This window comes from Empidonax traillii, unplaced genomic scaffold, assembly GCF_003031625.1.
Source record: "Empidonax traillii isolate 1590-97213 ecotype Southwest subspecies unplaced genomic scaffold, ASM303162v1 scaffold175:size1888319, whole genome shotgun sequence".
Classification (NCBI taxonomy): domain Eukaryota; kingdom Metazoa; phylum Chordata; class Aves; order Passeriformes; family Tyrannidae; genus Empidonax; species Empidonax traillii.
Genome location: NW_020955368.1, coordinates 149,352 through 168,097, shown reverse-complemented (window position 1 = coordinate 168,097; position 18,746 = coordinate 149,352). Strand labels below are relative to the sequence as shown.

At 46.5% G+C, this 18,746-nt stretch overlaps 1 protein-coding gene across 10 annotated transcripts in view; it reads right to left on the bottom strand.

Annotated features, from left to right (window-relative positions):
- Positions 1-18,746, bottom strand: part of REEP1 (receptor accessory protein 1) — a 65,446-nt gene that overhangs the window by 11,351 nt on the left and 35,349 nt on the right. For 7 of the 10 annotated variants that reach the window (XM_027885940.1, XM_027885942.1, XM_027885949.1 and 4 more), the window contains exons 6-8: positions 15,326-15,376; positions 9,665-9,833; positions 1,651-1,686 (exon numbers count right to left, since the gene is read on the bottom strand). In XM_027885940.1, the coding sequence (XP_027741741.1) occupies positions 1,651-1,686; positions 9,665-9,833; positions 15,326-15,376 (256 nt within the window). The remainder of the gene's footprint in view (positions 1-1,650; positions 1,687-9,664; positions 9,834-15,325; positions 15,377-18,746) is intronic. The other 3 variants (XM_027885944.1, XM_027885943.1, XM_027885950.1) reach the window with 2 other exon arrangements.

The window sequence follows — 18,746 nt, the reverse complement described above, 5'->3', positions numbered from 1 at the left end:
CCCCCAGCTTTTCGTGGCATTGAAAAACGTTCACATGACGTAGTCAGCTCTCCAGGCTACCAAAGCTGCCCTTACAAAGGAGCGCTTAAACGGCAGGCCACTGTCTGAGAGTGCATTAATGCATCTATTGCCTTGGAGACAGAGAAAGGGCAGCCTGTGGAGACAGAATGAGCCCTCTATGAGATAGAGCCTCAGCACATCCCTATTGACATGGTCTAAGGGACTGGATTATGCTGGAGAAGGGGGTGGGAATAGCAGGGCAAGCCCAGTCTGAAAGACAGGGCACGCAATTTCAACCAGATCAGCATGGCTTTGGGTCCAATTTGTAAACATATTGGACTGATTGCTGCTTGAGCATCATTAAATGACTTTCCTAAAATTAACTCATGACTATTAAGCCCATAAGGATTTAGTGATTCTTTTTATAAATAACAATTTTAAGTCAAATCCATAAAATTGGTTTAGGCTAAAATTAGAAGGTGCTAATAAAATGCCCTGTGAATACAAGTGTATTTCATAATTCCTTAAATAGACACCGTCTTAAACAGGCCTCACTGTCCTGCACAGTGGCACACTCACCCAGAAAAGGACAACAGGGAGGGTGACAAATCAAACATGAGGGTTGGTTTGCCACCTGTGCAGGGTGCAAGGAGATTGGGATCACTGGGATCAAGCACTGGTGCCGCACAGGGCTGTGGCACCAGGTGCCAGGCAGTGGGAAGGCACAGATGGCTGCAGCACGGTGGCAGCACTGTGATCCTCTAGTCCCTCTGCCGCCGGCCCCAGGTTGATTGGTGTGCAAAATTAACAAAAAGCACATGAGATGAGAAGAAAAGGATTTACAAAGGTCTTTTTGCCTCCACCAACATGAGACACTGCCAGTCTGGCTTTCTTTTTTCTCCCAGGCAAGCTGCTTGGCAGCACCATCCTCTGGCATGCCCAAATTGGAGGTCTCCCACTCCTTTCATCTGCCACTGGGACAAAATGCAGAAGTGGCACGTCCTGGCTCTTAGCAACCAAACTAACTGGCACAGCACTGAAAGGACCACCAGCAGCTAAACCATTCACTGCATTCCTACGTTTGTAAACACAATAAACGCTGGGGACAGTGGGGACATTTTTGAAAAACAGCTCTAGTGCAGATCGGAACAAGGAGAGTCTGTTCAACCCTATCTTGCCATACCAGAGTCTGCTACTGGGCTTTGCTACATACTCTGCTTATCCCAAACACAAACGTCCTCTCCACCAAGAGAAACACGAGCCGATCCCTAGGGAACAGAGCAAAACAGGGCTGGGACTGAGGAGGGTTTGCTCTTGCTGTGTTCCCAGTGGCTTTACACTAGCACTGGGAGACACGTGGCAGAGGAGTTACACTGCACAGCAAGGACATGGCACGTCCTCTAGAAGAGAAAGGAATGAAGTTCTTCTCCAGAGAAACATTCCCCAGCCTTGGGTAACAGAGGTCAGTAGGGTGAGAAGCACTGCAGTACCTGCCATCAGCACACACACAGCTCCCAAACCCTGGTGTTTGTTTCCCTGGTGTTAGGAAACCCAGTGAGCAAGAGCGGCAGGAGCAAGCCAGGCTGGGGAACACAGCCATGCCCAAAAAGGGATGCATGGATACCAGGGCACAGGAAATCCAGCACTCACCTCTGAGGAGTCGGCACACCGAGCAACACGTGCACACTGAATGAAAGAGGAGCTGAGCGTTAGGAACTCATCGGGCTGAGCCACTGACTCCCAGAAAACACTTGGCATCGTTTGGAAGGGGGACTCGAAGGCCCTCGCGTGCACTGTCTCCACTGACCAGCATGGAGCCCACTCAGGAATGTGTCTCAGCCCAGGCTGTGTCCCTCCTGGGTGTTAAGGAGGGGATGAGGTTCAGTTCCCTGGCTGTGCTCTCAGACCACTAAGCAGAAACAACTCCAGACTGGAGGGACCTGGAGTGTGGGTAAGGAATGGGTAACACAGTGCAAAAGGCTGTATGATAATAAACATGGGGTGGGCTTGGTTTGCTACGTGCCTGGATTTTTTTTTTCAGTAGATTTAGACTTCTTGTACAAGTCTGGCTGCTGCAGCCATTCACACAGCTTCTAAGGAAAACCATCCGCAGACCCCAACCTTCCTAAATCAGGAGGGTCCTGCAGCAATTAATATCTTGGTGGAATTGCCATAAGAGGGAAAACAACCAAGGGAACTGCACTGCACCCTTCAGTGCAAATGCAGGTGATTCACAGCTGTGTTCGTGAAAGTGTGAACTTTACAGCTTCACCTTGTGGACAGCTTATGTTCCAGGAAACAGCCTAGAAATAACTTCCAGTTGGAGCCTTTCAATTTAATGCTCACAGTGGCATCAGTGACTCCACATAAAAAAAAGCTTTTGAAGAAGAAAAAGGTTTGAGCCCTGTGTGATTTTTTTGTTATGATTATACTGTGCTGTAGACACTGGAAGTTTTTCCATAATTTAAGAGTCATTTTAAACCAGCACAAACCAGAGCTGCTGTTGAGGAGAGACATCCCACTGTACCTCACAGTCTGGTCTCCACCCTCCTTTCCCTTTTACTGATGTCTGAGCTGCTGCTCTCTCCTGCCTTGAGGATCTGACCCAAGTCAAGAGCAACCTGGAAGCAAGGAACAGCATTTAACTCGAACCAGCTCCCCCACTGGGGCCAGCATGTCCACAGGAAAGGCCAGTAGGGGCCAAAAGCAAAGGGGTCACACCCTTTCAGTGACACTGCTGCCTCACTTTGGCTGGATGCTACTGTGAAACTCTGGGCTTCCTCAACCAACCTCACGAGATCTGCTGTGGGTTCAGCCTCTGATTTTAAACAGCAGGGAGCTGATCACAGTTTTATGACAGTTTATTCCCTGAGAGCTCAGACAACACATACATAGGGGTTGTTCTCACACACCTTCCTGGTTTGTGGTGACTGAACTAACCACACATCCCAACTGCTGATGTTCCCCCACCTTTGTTCTGTCCTGAAAAGCCTTTGGTCTTTCAGTGGAAAACTGAATCAGCCTTGACTCTCTCCTGCACAGAGGAATGGAGAGTGTCAGAAAGCACACTGCCCATTTCTGCTTTGAAATCATTCCAGATGAGAATGATTTCAGCCTGGGGAGAGCTTAAGCAGAAAGGACACTCAGTCTGGGCAATACAGAGGGTGGCTCCATTGTTTGTGATCCTCTGGCCCAGGCAGCATCAGCTCTGGACACGGATGGTCCCACGATGCAGCACAAATTAAAGCAATACTGTAAGATCATGAAGTGCAAAAGCCCCTCGCTGTTAATAAGGACATGTCTTGTCTGTGATTGTTACTGGACATTCGCCAGAACAACAGAATTGCCTTGAAAAATACTTGGAAATATTGTTCTGGAGTCTCCAGTTCTCCGTAACAATGAGTAGCCACACAACATTTACAGTCCCCAAAGGAAAGGGGCAGTTCTGCCCTGTGGAAAAAGCACAGGTTGGAACAGGCACTGAAGATAAAATATCACATTCTATCATCAGGGTGCCAGGACATTAAGTCAAGAAATGCTGACCTAAGAGCAAAGCAAAGATCAGATGAAGAGGTGGTGGGCCTGCTGTGTGGAGGGAGGGGATCACTTGGTGTTTCCTTGGTTGTGTCAAAGCAAGGCGTGCACTTCCCAGGAGCAGTGGTGATGACTCATGGGGGCGGTCAGCAGCCACCCCCAAATCACAGCAAAAGCAGCCTCTGCCCCTTTGTGTCACCCAGGTGTGATGAGGAGGACAAGGGTCTCTCTGTGGGATGGGTGTGAACACACCTGGAGCCCACTGTGTGCTGAGCAGATCCACTCCTATGGAAGGACCATCTCACAGCAGGACTGCTCAAGGCCACCACTGAAAGGCACCCAAGACAGCACAAGGTAAAGGTGAAAAAAAAAAGGCATGAAAAGGTAGAGGAAAAGGAGCAATTCTCCTTGTCTCAAAGGCAGCTCTTGCAGATTTTATTTCTTGGCCTCATAAGACAATCTTCAGCAGGCAAAAATAAACCTACTGCTGTGTCTGCATGAGGGTGTTACTGAGTGTCAAGCTCTTCACACAGTACTCTGTGTCAAGAGATTCAGAGAGTCACAAATCCATCTAAATCAGCACCATTCACATTATAAAAATAACAACAATGGAAATGAAACAAGCTGAGCAGTTATTTAATGCAGAGTGCAGCGTGGTCCTGCTGCCAGCTTTTGGCCAAAGCCTCCTGTTGTCAGTAGAGCCTTTTCACTTGTTTTGGTGGTTTTGGAATCACGTCCAAGAGACGTGAAACCAGAACCTGAACTGCTCCTGGTGCTCACAGGAGGACTGGGGGGTTTCACACCAACAGACCTGAGTTTCAGTAGCCTTCTCTGTGCAGAGAAGACAACAGGCCTCTCTCTGTCCCCCCATCTTTCCAAACCACTTTCTTTCAGATATCACAGCTGCTCCTAAACAGTCACACAATAGGACTGGAACCAGCAACACCAAGTTCCACACCAGATCTGGCTGCATTTCCAAGTCTCAGGAAATGGGAGCCATCTAAATTCCTGTAACCTCATCCCGAGGAGCCCCCTCTTGTCTTCGCATCACTACTGTAAGTGAGGGTGTGCTTTTCCACACCGTTTGTTCAGCAGCAAAGCAGGCTTGAGGAGCTTCCAGCTCCTGGCCTCTTGATCCCACATCTCCCAAAACAGACATCTTGGAGGTTCCCAATAAGGCAGATTAGCAAATTGGCCCGAGTTAAAAATAATCACTCAGAAATAGTATAAGAAGCACTTTTAATCTGGATCACACTCAGGATTTCTTCCTGATGCTCACACACATTCCTAGGCATGGGGATGCCAGTCCCAAAGCAAAAAGGGTTACCACTGCTACAGCAGTGCTTAGTTTTTCCACCTGTAAGGTTGCCTTTGGTCTAGCATTGCCCCTTCCTCAGGAAAATCCCATGTATAGCAACATTCCTCACCTAATCCAGTCAAAATAACACATCTAGTCAAAATAAATCCTGTTTCTGCCACAGTTACTGATCAGTTGCAAAATTAGGCAGTGACTTTGAGAGCTGCACTTGCAGATTTTGGAAAATATCCTTGAGAGCTGCACTTGCAGATTTTGGAAAATATCCTTATCACCAAGAGAGATCACAGAATCATAGAATCACAGTATGGTGTGGGTTGGAAGGGACCTTAAAGATCTAGTTCCACTTCCCTGCCATGGGCAGGGACACCTTCCACTAGACCAGGTTGCTCAAAGCCTCATCCACACCAGCTTTGGATATTTCCCGTGCTTCTGGGTGTCAGGTGCAACCTGAAGGCCCTCTGATAATATAATGATAATTATAGTAATAACAATAATAATATAAAATCCAAAGAAACCCTCTCCAGCATAAAGGAGTACCTGAAGAAAGGGACTGCCACAGTGCAAAGCCACCACTGCCAGGTGGCGACCCGAGCGGGGTCAGCTCTCGGCATCCTCTGTGACAGGTCCCATATGATGACGAGGTTTTAGCTTTTGTTGGTTGATTTAGTTAACATGCATTTTTATGCTGAGACATTATTGTTCCAGCTATACCTTAATTCTAACCATAAGCATCTCCACAGCCCCGAGGAGTTTCAGAGCTCTGATCAAAAAGGGTTGGTCTGCTTTTCCTTCCCGAGTGCTTCATCTCAAAATTCCATAATAGCAGGGGCTGTTACCCCTCAGAAATGGAACTATGCTGTCTTGTCAAAGAAAACACACTGGGTAAGAACATAACTCTGTGTTCTTCATTATAACCATAACCTTTAACTCAAGCCCTCAGCTAATTCTCTTAATTAGTGTGGTCGCAAAGAGATCAACGAGCAGGCACAATTCTAGCTGGCAGCAGCCAAGGACAATTAACATAAGCCTTCTCTGAATCATATAAAACTTTAGGTTTTTGTTTTGGGAATCATTAATCTCCTATTTTAAGGTTTCTCTTGGCAACACTGGGAATAAAACACTTGCAAAAGGCAAGGACAAGATGTTTCCTTTCTCGTTGGATTTTTTTTTTTTTTTGATGCTGCTAACATAATTCGTGGATTTGCAGTGGGAGTAGGACAGAAGGAAAAAAGAGAGGGAAACACCTCTAACCAGCAAAAAAAACTCAAAAAAAATCTACTCTGAGTTGGCTTTGCATGCCAGGTTGCTGATGTAAGAGGTAATTGAGCATCAGGAGAACAGAGGTGCAGCACAGGTTCTGTTATTTATAGGACAAGTTGGTTATTTAAACTGCGAACTGATACAGTGAGTGGTGAGTGAAAACTTCTCCTTATCAACAGTAATTGGCAGAAACTGCAGATAAAATGCCCTATTTCTGGAATGCACTACTGATACCCTGCTCCTGTGTAACCACAGTGCACAGAACTCTCCTGCTGGCAGTCAGTCACCACTGCTGTTCCCCAGGGCTCGGTACTGGGGCCAGTCCTGTTTAGGATCTTTACTGATGACCTGGACAAGGGGACCAAGGGCACCCTCAGTCAGTTGACACCAAGCTGGGTGGCAGTGTTGGTCTGCTGGGCAGCAGGAAGTCTCTGCAGAGGGATCTGGACAGGCTGGATCGATGGGCTGAGGCCGATGGAATGAGGTTCAAAAAAGGTCAAGTGCTGTGTCCTGCACTTGGGTCACAACAACGCCCTGCAGCGCTACAGGCTGGGGAAGAGGGGCTGGAGCAGCTGAGGGAGCTGGGGGTGTTTAGCCTGGAGAAAAAGGAGGCTCAGGGAGAATGTTATTGTTCTCCACAACTACCTGAAAAGGTTGTAGCCAGGTGGGGATCAGTCCCTTCTCCCAGGGTAAGAGCAAAAAGAAACTATGAGAAGAGAAAAGGGAGCAGTGGTTTTGTCTCTTTCCATGGGCACGTAGCTCATCTTTGTTTAACATGAGAAAAAACTTCTTCATGTTTAGGGTGGCAGAGCACTGAACAGGCTGCCAAGGGCAGTTGTGGAGTCTCCCTCTCTGGAGACACTCAAAACTCACCTGGATGTGCTCCTGTGTAACCTGCTTTAGGTTACCCTGCCTTTATCATAGAATCATAGATTGGTTTGGGTGGAAAGGTACCTTAAATATCATCTCATTCCAACCCCCTGCCATGGGCAGGGACCCTTCCAAGTAGAGGAAAGCCACATAAATCTTCTAAGGTATTGACCTTAAAATACACAATTATCTACCATCACATATGGCTTTTGGGACCTGGGCATGGAAAGCACAATTCCTTCAGTTTTACATACTAAGGAGCAGAAATACCAGTGTCAAACCAGTGCTTTGCAATACAGCAGGTTGTGGATTCACATGTCCTAACTCAGTCTTGCCTCCTAACCACCACACTGCTTCTGCAGACACAGGACCTGCTCCTTCAAGCCTTCCCCAAAAGTCTCCATAAAGCAGGGTTTCTGCTCTGATCGAGGCTGCAACATCTGCAGCCCCAGATAGGCTCTCTATTAATGTTTCTGAAGTGGATTTCTGTCTCACAGCCACTGCTGTTGGGCTTTCCAACAGCTGGTTAGAAAGACCTTTAACCAGAAAGGTGAGGTCTTTGGCTGAGTCACCCTCCTGTCTAACACACAGTCTGGGGTATTTTTACCGACTCCATCTGATGTCAGACTGACTGTGTCCCACTAATGCAGGAAAAAAAGAGGAGTCTAATGTTTCTCTGAGGGAGTGGGGACTGCTGACAGGAACATTTGTGTCATCTGAGGGCTCTGAGACAGGTGAAAGAGCTGTGTGTCAGCTGTTCTGTAGGACAGCTCACGCACACTCTCATATATGTACGTGTTACACACACACAGCACACTTCACAGGCAGAGGCAAATTCTGTCTGCCCCTTGCTTATGTGCAGCTCTCCAACTAAACAAATATGAAAGGTGCAGTAATGGAAATGTGTCTGGGCTTGGTGTGCCTGTCTTTGCAGGTAGAGAATTAGGGACCACAAAGAAATCACTAAGTGAGATGGGACAGGCCGAGGCCTTGGAAGATTTTGCAGATTTGTGCAGTTTCCATTAGAAGAAAAATTAAACCCAAAATCTCGAATTACCTGGATCCAAAATTCGTGATAAACGCTATGCTCCGTTTGAAAAGTTCATGAACAATTTTTCAGAGATTCTTTCTGAGAGATCATTGTACAGTGTTGACATGAATCCAGACCAAAAAAAAGTATTTTTGTGTGTTGAGACAAGGGTTTGTGGCCAGGTGAGCTGGCCAGTTGAGCTGTCTTACGAGCAAAACTACAAAGGCTGTTCTACACAACATGGAATTAAGATGACTAAATTATGCTTTCTTTATGACACCAGTTATTTTGGTCTAAATATGTGACTTTTTAAAGAGTTTTACCCTGTGTGTGAACACTTTATTTCTGGATTCATTACTTCAATAGAAGTGCATACAAGACCTTACACAAAGATGAGAATAAAACCACTGGGCAACAACATTAGCTATTTCAGTTTACCTGTAAAGAACATCTATTCAACAGATAATGTTAAAAAAATTAGAGAAGTCTGTGAGCCAGAATTCTCAGAATTTGCAGAGGGCTTGATGGATACTCTTTAAGAAGGATAAGACATTTCTAATACATTCCAAGACTAAAGCAAACTAGAAGGGGCAGCAACTACTCGGACTGAACTCAACACACACAAGCTGAAACTGCTGAATTTCTAACTTGCCAACATATGTTTCACAAGCTACCAAGTGCAACTTTCCATGGCTTCTCATCACAGCAGTCAAGCTGTGTGATCTTTGGTGGCGTGTGGGAATCCCAGAAGCCACCTGGAACCACCTGCTTGGGATAACCCACCATGTCTCAATTTTCGAGATCTACTCTGCAAAGCTATTTCCAATTAAATGTCTGGGATTTGGACTCATAAAGATTTCTTTAACCAAGGTTGAAATATTCTTTTATAACTAAATCCTCAAGAATGGATCTTATGCACACCATGATGTCTCTTCCCTTTGTTCTTTCAGAATTTGAAAACAAACCACTGCCCCTCAGAGACACATTTTTTCCATACCAGTGCCTATGCAGTCAGCCTTCATATCATAAAGAGCTGTCAGATCTTGGTCTCTGCTGCTAGGAGTGCTTTATATGGGTTTTATTTCTCAGTAGGCTTCATCACTGATAAATTTCTGGCACCACAACTGTTCAGTGTTGGAACAGACTACTGTACAGTTTAGAGGGAGGGTAAGTGGGTCTAATTCAAACCAGATACCCACCAGAACTCACAGTTACGTTTAGATGACACAGGGCAGAGAGACTGTATCACCACATGGGGTCTTTGATGATAATAATGACCCCTGTCCACTACTGGGCATTGTTAAACCCTCTTTTTGCACTTCCATTAGCCCCTCTCATGGAAAGCCCAACACACCTTGCAGCCCCCAGCCCAGAGCCCAACTTTCCAGCTCAGTTTGCAAGGACTGAGTCTGGCTCCTTTGCACGCCCAAATCCCATCCTTGGCACCAGCCAGGAATAGTAACCATCAAAGGATGATCCTGTTTTCCCTCTTATGTTCCAAGAGCCTCGACAGCGTGTCTGTGTCCTGTGAATCCTGGTATGTGCTGCCTGCAGTGTCTGTTTCTGTCTGTTCCTGCCAACTGCGTGACTTCATCGGATGGTGTGATATTCCACACAACAAACACAACACTGAAAATAACACTGGCACTTACCTGAGCTGCCAGTGCCTTCTGATGCACTTCTGGATGGTTTTGGGTGGCTCTGTTTGCTACTTGTTCGTACAGTGACTGAGGGGGGAACGGTGCTGCTGCTGTCTCCGCGGATCGTCGACAGATCCTGCATGCTAAAGCTCCGTAGCCTCTCCGACAGGGCTCCCTGTCCCTGGTTGAACAAGCAAGTAAAGAACACAAAGTTAGATCCAACAGCGTACTTTGAGCCTTTTTTCTCCCCTGCTCATTGAAGTCCATCAGAACAACAGGAAGAGAAAAAAATTTCCCTGCCCAGTAACCTAGAAAGGACAAAAATGAGCTGTTAAAAACATCATTTCCCTGTCTTTGCTCTTCCTTTTGGAGTGATTCTGTGGTAAGCATCTCTGATTCCTCAGTGCAGTCATTTGATCTTAGAGCAGCCCTGGCCAAGTGTAAAGCAGCAGAATGTTGTTGTATGTTTCTAACAGGTACTTTTCTTCATCAGAATCTGAGTCAAACAGGTGCTTTTCCTTCAGAATCACAATGAAATGGCCAGCATCAAAATTACTCCCTTTTAAAATTAAACATCTTTGAAGATATCCACCCAGCTGTTCTCAGTCATACATAATATTTCCAGGGCACATAAAGTTTGAAATTTTAAAGTAATAAAATGACATTGTTATATGCAAAGAAATATTCCAGTGTGTTGTGTTTTTTTTCATGCAGCTTAAGGAAGAAGTAAACTAACACAAACATTTTTCTTTCTTTTTATACTAGTTCTCAATCAGGTAACAAACATATTCCTTGGTGAAAGGAACATAACTGTTCTTTGTAAAGGATGGGATGGTTAGAAGACACCTTTCATTAAAACCACATCCCATCAAAAAGTTGGCTTTAAGTATTCTGTGACCCTCATCCTACACCACTGCCATAAAGTAGGAACATCAGAAAATTCAATCCATAAAGAATCATAGAATTGATAAGGTTATAAAAGACCTTTAAGCTACCTCAAGTGACATCCAGAATACAAATTGCGTAACTAATAAAAATACATTTAGGTTTCAACAAGTTGAAAGTAGACAAGGCACCAGGTGCTTACAACCACAGCCACTGGGACAGTCTGCACTTTCTACATTCAAGAAAACTGGCAGACCAGTTGTCTCCCAACTTTTCAGCCTGAAGCTTTTTGTACAAGAAAAATGGGTTGAAACTCCCTTCTCAACTCCACAGCACATCAGTTTAACCTCGTCTACATCCTGGACTACAGCGCTCTTCTGCCTCAGCCAGAAGCAACCAGCACTCGAGGGTAACTTCAGTGCTGTCCCAAAGCACCAGCAGTAGATTTTTTAATCAGTTTTACTGAACCTCTGGTTTCCTAAGATCTCTCTGTGTATTCTGTGTTTGGCAGCACTTCATAGAATCACAGAATGCTTGGGGTTGGAAGGGGCCATAATGTAGTTCCAACTGCCCTGCCGTGGGCAGGGACACGTTCCACTAGGCCAGGTCGCTCAGGGCTCCATCCAGCCTGGCCTTGCACACTTCCAGGGATGGGATTTTGCATTTTGCTTTCCTGCAGACTGTTACAGAGAAGAAGCCTTGCTCTTTCCCATTTAGCCTATTTTACTTTTGAAAGTGTTGTAAATGGACGGGGCTTCTTTGCTTGTATAGCAAGACATTTTATGTTGCTGATTTTATATGCCTGGCAGTGGAGTTCCTGAGAACTTCTGTTTTGCCTAATTGTCACCTCTGCCATCGCATTCTCCAACCTGCCACATGAGTTAATACCTGAGTTTTGGCTACTCCTGCCAGTGGCTGAGCCACTCTTAGGATATGTTCTTACTCCAAGAGGAATTTCAAATTAATCCTCTTAAGCCAGTTTAAGGTACATCTGTTCTTCAAAAGAAGTTTGCTTGCATGGCTGCTCAGCTGTGCCCAGAGCTCAGTGCAGTTCTGGATGGGCTTTGGAGCTTGCACTGAGTTCCTGCACAGCCACCCTGTTCTCAGTGACTGATTTAAAGCCAACACAAGACATCCTACCCCTGCAGTCTCATGACTTGCCCAGTGAGGGCAAGCTGAGAGCAATCAGACCACTAAATAATGTTCTGCTGTTGCAGAACGGCTGGGCCAGCAAAGCCAGAGGGTTAGCAACTGATGAGCTGCTGTAACCCGAGTGCTGTATTCCTCCTGCCCCCCCATCTCAAGTGTCAGCAGTGCTCAAGCTTTTAACCTCCTCCAGCTGCTCTGCTCAGCCAGCTAACCCGAATTCCACTTCATTCCAGCCATTTATGTGTGTGGACATGAGTCAGGGCAGAGACGAGGTTCACGCGTCAGACCAACCTGGCAGGGAAGATGACACCAACACACCCTTTTGCAGGGAAAATGAAGGAGATATGTTAATATTCTTGCATTGCAACTCGTGATATAGCGGCACACAGTGATCAAAGGCCCCAGGGAGAGCTTTGAAGCAAGGGCCTGATATGTGCATGTCATCTGTGGGCCCGTTACATCAGTGTATAATACACAGCCACAGCCTCGAGCACCAACTCACAGCAGCTCTGCTAAACAACTTCAACTTCCTCCAAGGAAAAAAAAAAAAAAGGATTAAAATTGTCTTTTCCTAATTTTTGCTTTAATTTAACCTGAGTTTCTAACAGCAAAAATAAAATCTGTTGCCTACCACAGAGATGACAGCAAAATATTACTGTTACTGTTTCGACCATTCCACAAAACAATTTATCCAGTTCTCAGCAGTGGCAGGAACAGCAAATGCCTGGGCTGAGTGAGGGCACTGAACACCTGTGAAAACCTGCAGGCTTCCCTTTCATTTAATTTTTTTTCCAGTTTCTGCACCTTCAGTCTTTTTAGGATAGACTTGATTTAAACGTTTCTAGGGTGCAATGTAACACAATTCTCTCCCAGTTACCACATTTTTACCTGTTCCAAAATAGAAACATGACAGAAATTACCAGAATACGGATGGTCTCAGGGTAAAATGGAAAATGTTGTTACCAACCTTAATTTCCCTGTCAGATAAGCAGCTGCTGTACATGAAATCACAACCATTTAAAAGCCAGCACTGTGAGGGTTTGCACTGCTGCAGCTACATGTTTTAGAAGTGAAGACTTTATCCAACTGTAACACTTATTATTCCACAGTAAGACTTATTATTTACTAGCAAAAGAAAAGAACAGCTTAATAGCTTTATTTCAGAACGGCACATTTAGCGCAGCACACGTCTTGGGCCGTGTTTCGTTAAAACAATCACGTGGAAGATGAAGAGCAGCTGCTTTGGGGGTTTTTGTTTACTGTCTTGGCCGTCATCATGCCAATGTTCTTCCAACTGCTACAAATACGAGAGATATCCCAGGAATTTCAGTCCAGTGTGTCTGCACAGAGAGAGGATCCAGGTCCTGAAGCTATGCCTAGGCTGCAGGCCACAGTCATGTTTGCAGCATGTCCACACAGATCCGGGCCAGTTTTGTCCTAGAGAGTGTGACAGCAGCAATATCACGACAGCAACTGTGTCAACAGCAAAACAGCAAAGTGTTATTATACAGCCTTTGAAAATGGGGACTGGGAGGGCTGTGGGACTGTGGATAACACCACCTCTCTCTCCCCTCAATGAACACCAACTACCCTGGTCAGGATGACTGTGCCAGCAGTGTGGGACCCCTGTTTTGGGGACTTTAGAGGACACAAGCAAGACAAGGTGCTGGAAGACCCAGCTTTCATCTCCCAGAGCACAAGACTCCCTGCCTAAACTCAACTTCTACCTCACCCAGCTTCTCCTAGGACTGTCCCCACTGCACTTCTGATTTTGTAGACAGTGAGTTTGCTTGATGGTGACCACAAGTCGCCAAATTCACCTTCTTGCCCGTAGGGAAGTTCATCCCGTAAGTGAAGGTACATCTCAAACTGAAAGCAGAGCTCTTCAGGCTTCCTTTGCCTCTTCTTCCCTCAGGATCTACCAGCCTCACAAGGTCCATACAGGGACAGTGCTCTTTTTCTCAGGGCCAGAGCTTGGTGTTACTGGATAGGATAAAAGACAAATACTAAAAAGGGCAGGGTTAATATCACTTCCCAGTCACTGCTATCACTTGGTATCAACCTTATTTAGATGCATAACACCACCAGTGGTATTGGGGCATTGCCCATCAAGACACGGACATTTGAGCTGCTGAAGTTCATCAGTGATTCTAAGGGAAGTTTCAACCTCCCATCCATGTGGCAGAGTAATTAATCTAAAACTAAATTAGATACATCTGCTTGCTTTAGTCGAAATGACAGATGCAGTATAGACATTCTAGCATGTTCTCTCCTTTTGGTTTAAAGAGTAGGACAGAACACTGAACTTCCAAACCCAGCAACCTGCACACTGCCTTCCTCTACATGTTGCAGACATCATCATCATCATTTCTTGAAACAAACACCAAGTTCTGTGGGCCCAGAGCACAAACACTGATGTAAACTGTATTTGCCTGGACCAGAAATCTTGATCCTTTTAAACAACTGACACTGGATAGTGACAAGCACTGTAAATGGTACTCCATCAGAAAGAGCTGGAACTGTCTTAATTTCTTTACCTCTCTATTATTACTCTCTGCATTCATACATGAAGTAAAGCTTTTTAGAGGGAGCTGCATTTTGGAGTATAGGAAAAACTGTGTTTACATCCAAGCAAATTATTCATGATAAATACTCCACATACATAGGTAGCTAAAGCTAAAAGAAATAAAAGTAAGCACATAATTTAAAAATTTGCCATTTATATAACAGTCCCACTAAATATAATCTAAACATAAACATATAAGAGTGTCTAGATTTTATCATTCCTTCAGCCTGAGAATATGAAAGAATTCTGTACACATTATTTGGGCTTCAAAACACCACTAACACCTACAAATTCCATTTTGCAGCTGTGGAAACTATGACACAGCATGTTGAATTGAAACAAATCAGGAACCAAAAGCTGCCAAGTCACACAAGAGAAGCTTTTAATACAATCACTGTTAATGCAGGATGGCACCTCCTGGCCTTTTGCACCTTGGGATCAGCAGTTAATGGACAAGCAAGGGAACACTAAGTCACACTCAGCACTCTTCCAGCACAACACTAAACCTGTTAGTGTTCTCCTCTCTTTCTGCTGGAGCTGTGGTTAGTGGTTCTCTTCCACACTAGCAGACATGTCTGCATGCACGTTACAGCCTCTGTCCTGCCAATGTCCACTACAAGGTGTAGTTCATGTTCCCAGGACGTCAGTAGGACCGCCCCAACCACATCTGTCAGAGACCCTGGCCTCACAAGTTCCACTGCAACCCCAGCAGTCCTCATAGGGATCACAGCAGTGGGAGACAGGCTCCCTTCACCCACTACTGAGAACACAACAGCAAACACAGAAGCTCGGCCGATGCAGCAGCAGCAGCAACCACCTGAGTTAGATGTGTTTTCCACATACAAAGCTCCCTGCCTGGCTGCTGGACTCTCTCTGATTGCCAGCAGAGGACTCAGAAGGCATTTTGCTGATGAGCTCAAGGACAGGCTTGTGAAGCTCAGCACGCAGGATCTATCTACTGGAAGGGAGGAGACAGCACATGGCCTCAGACCAACCTCAGCTGAAAACAGTTCAAATGAGTCTAACAGGGAGCAGACATTAGTTACGGTTAGTGCAAGCACTCAGCAGATTACCTGCCCTTTTTTCTGGTCCAAATAGAAGGGTAAATGAAGTAGCTGAGAGACCTAGCAAGGGAAAAAAGAGAGCCATTGTGGCAACACACAAGAAAAGCTTTGAGAATAAGGTCTATTTGAAGCATAAGTGATCAAGGTGAGACGAGCATGACACTGGGCACCACGTGCTGGGACTCACATACACACAAAAAGCAGGGACACCCACCTGTGGACTACACCTCTGAACACAGGTTCTCCCTTCCTCAGCTTTCCCAGAGAGATGGAGAAACCACTCCCTAACCCTGGCTGACAAGGTGTTACCAACCAAGTGTGTGTAAAAAGTAAAGTGAATTATAAACACTACTGGCTGCCACTCCACTCCTTGCGCTTGACTGATGCTTCCCACTGGAGAAACCCCCAGTGTCTGGCCTAATGACTAATTTAGACAAGGATTAGCTGAGGGATACATGGCAGTCATTTTAGTCCTGGTGACTGACAGGTCTCCCCAGCAGTAGGGGTAACACTGGGGAATTACTCATGATGGTAGTGAGCAGAAGTTTGCACAAAGAAGCTTTACCGTGTCTGGCTGCAGGCAGGCCCCGAGCAAAACCATCAGCTTTGCAGTTCCGAGTGAAGGAGGAAATTGCTTCTGCCACCAAATGAACACAAATATCCTACAAGCAATATCCTTATTTATGGCCAGGGCTTGCGTGCCGTGCCTAGTCTGGAACAGCTACCTGGTTTGGAGATGCCAGACAGCATTAGAGACTCAAAGGGAAACCAGCTGACGTTAATGTTGATGGTGGAAACTTATTTTCATCCACCCTTTTTGTTTGTGCAGTTCATTTCCTCTCCTGGGAACTGTTTGTTATTGTTTCTCTCAGCCTGGTCTCTCTGTACAAATTTATTGTCTGGTTCTGCTGTCCTGTGCATTCATTGACTGCTGCCAGCCTCTTGGAGACACCAACCAAAGAGCCAACAAGAAAGGGAAACTGGAAACAGATACCTGGTTTGTAGCTCCAACAGCACTGGGATTTTATAGGTCTGTGAAAAACAGATTCTTAGAGACTTGAGAATGAAAGATACATCACAGCCTGACAAGAATACTTCACTAAATACTGTGATCAGAGGCACACTACCATCTGTTTCAAGAAAGCCATTTGTGGCTCCTCTTAATTGGTGTAACATAGCTCAGCCATGAGATCTTTGATTTGGGATCCCAAATGGAAATCCTTTAAAAGGAAGCTGCTTTCAAAAGCAACAAGCTCAGCCCCTCTGAGATAACACTAATGTGTTCCCAAAGGCTTCTCAACCTGTGAACTCTGAATCACTCCTGACTTGTGCAGCTCTTGGCTGTGTTACTGACCGGGGCACATGGTGTGACCATCACCAGCACAGTACTCGGTATGCTGGTCAGAACTGTGCTCCCATGTGTTCAGTGAGCACAGGAACACTCTCCCTCTAAGCAGTTGGATCTAATCCTTACAAAGAGGCTTTATCCAGAGTCTTAAAGGAAAGGATGCTCTCCACTCACTGCCTCCCCCTTTCCCAATTCAAGCAGAAGTGCAGTTCTCCACTGCCTCGCCACAGAAGCCAGCGTGTCTCTCCCACCTAAGTTTTTGCTCCAAATTCCCACAGTAAATAAGTCTCAATTCCTACAGAAAATTAGGGATCTAAATACTGACTTTCAGGCAGTTGCAATGGCTACACCAGCCAGACATTAGAAATAATTAAAAGATGCTGTTTGTCCACAGGGGAAGAAACCTAAATCATCACCAGCGTTTCCCTTCCAGTACCCTGGTTTAAAAAACAGCAAATCCAGGGGGGAAACTTCATGATAAATTTCTTGGGCCACAAGCCCCTAAAGCAGTGGAGCTGCAACGCCTCCAGGGGAAGGTGAGCCCAAAGGTGGGAACAGGAGTGACATGCCAGTCCAGACAGGTGGTTTGTGGAATGCTGAGGCTGCACCCCTGAGCATCAGCTGAGGAGGAGGATGCACTCAGGGAACCCCTCCCGCCTGTCCGCGTGCCTGCTCCTTCTAAGGATACCCACCAGCCAAATTTCCCCACGCATGAAAGGCTCCTGGACTGTTTCTCAGACTTATTAGGCACAAATGGGCTTTTCACTGACACCAGTCATGCGTGTCTGCTCCCTCCACCTCATTTATCTTCTCCTGCCAAGGCACTGCACCCACTGCCAGCGCCACGCTGTGCCCCGCTCCCCTGTGCACAGGGCGCACGCAACGGGCCATGGCACCAGCTGCTCTCACCAGTCCCTGCCCTGCCCACAGAAGGGCAGGAGAAAGGCAGAGGAAGGAACGCTGCCAGAAGTCCCTGGGTTACACTGGTCTGTTGGCAGTGGGATGTTTTCTGCAGATCTCCTTCGAAAAGCAGAGTTGGGGTTGCAGTCTGGGGATGGTTAAGTGGTTGGGAGCAGGATGGGGAAATACACTGGCCTGACTGGCAGAATTGGTTTGTTCAGGGTGGGGAATAAGGATACATTCAAACAGGATCTGGGAACAACCCCAGGAGCTTGAAGGAGAGGGTCAGAGATCTGGGGGAGGGTGTAAAACTGGTGATGGAGGGGTTGTAGGGACAGAGTAGGCAATGTCAGGGTTGGGCAGGGTCCTGGGAAGGCAAGCAGGGGTAGAAGAGCTGGGGACTGGGGACAGGGCAAGGCAGCAGGTTATAGGAGGCTCAGGGTGACAGGTGGGGGACAAGGAAGTGCAGGGAGCATGGTGGCAGCAAGGGAGTACATACAACTGTGTTGGAGAAGGCTGGTGCTCCCACCAAGCCATCGGCACCTCTCCTCGCTGCGGACACACGTCCCAGCTGCTTACACTGAAACCTGACTGGTGCCAATGAAAATCCCACTTATGCCCAGGATACATCTCATGGATCCACTGCCTGGCCAGGGCCTTGTAGCTGCCCCACTACTGGGGCTGGAACAGCCTTTCTGCTGTTCCCTTTCCACTGTGGCCCAAAAGCAGGATCCTTTCCTGCTTCTCTCCTCCCCAGAGTTGAGCTGGAAAGATCGTGGCAGTCAGTGCCCAGGGCTGTTTGGGAGTGGGAATGGCTGAACTAGCTGGAAATAACTGAAAACACAAAAAAGAGCAGCGGGATTTACTGCCTGGTCATCTAATCCCACCACTTAGGACTGACCCACTTGAAGTCACCACATGTGACAGAATCACCAAGCGATGAGGACAGGATTAGAGCCCCAAATGGGATTATGCTCCTTGGTGGGGACCTGAGCTGCTGGGGGCAGGGAAAAGATCTGTGCTGAGCCCCTAGCAGGGGTAATAAAACCGGCTATGCAGTGTTCTGTCTGCTTAGTGAGCATCAAAAATAGACTCTCAGGAGTGAGAGAAAGGCCCCAAGTGAGCCAGCTGGGCAGACTCGGGGTGCTTGGGACACTGGCAGCTCCTCGGCCTGTAAAACGA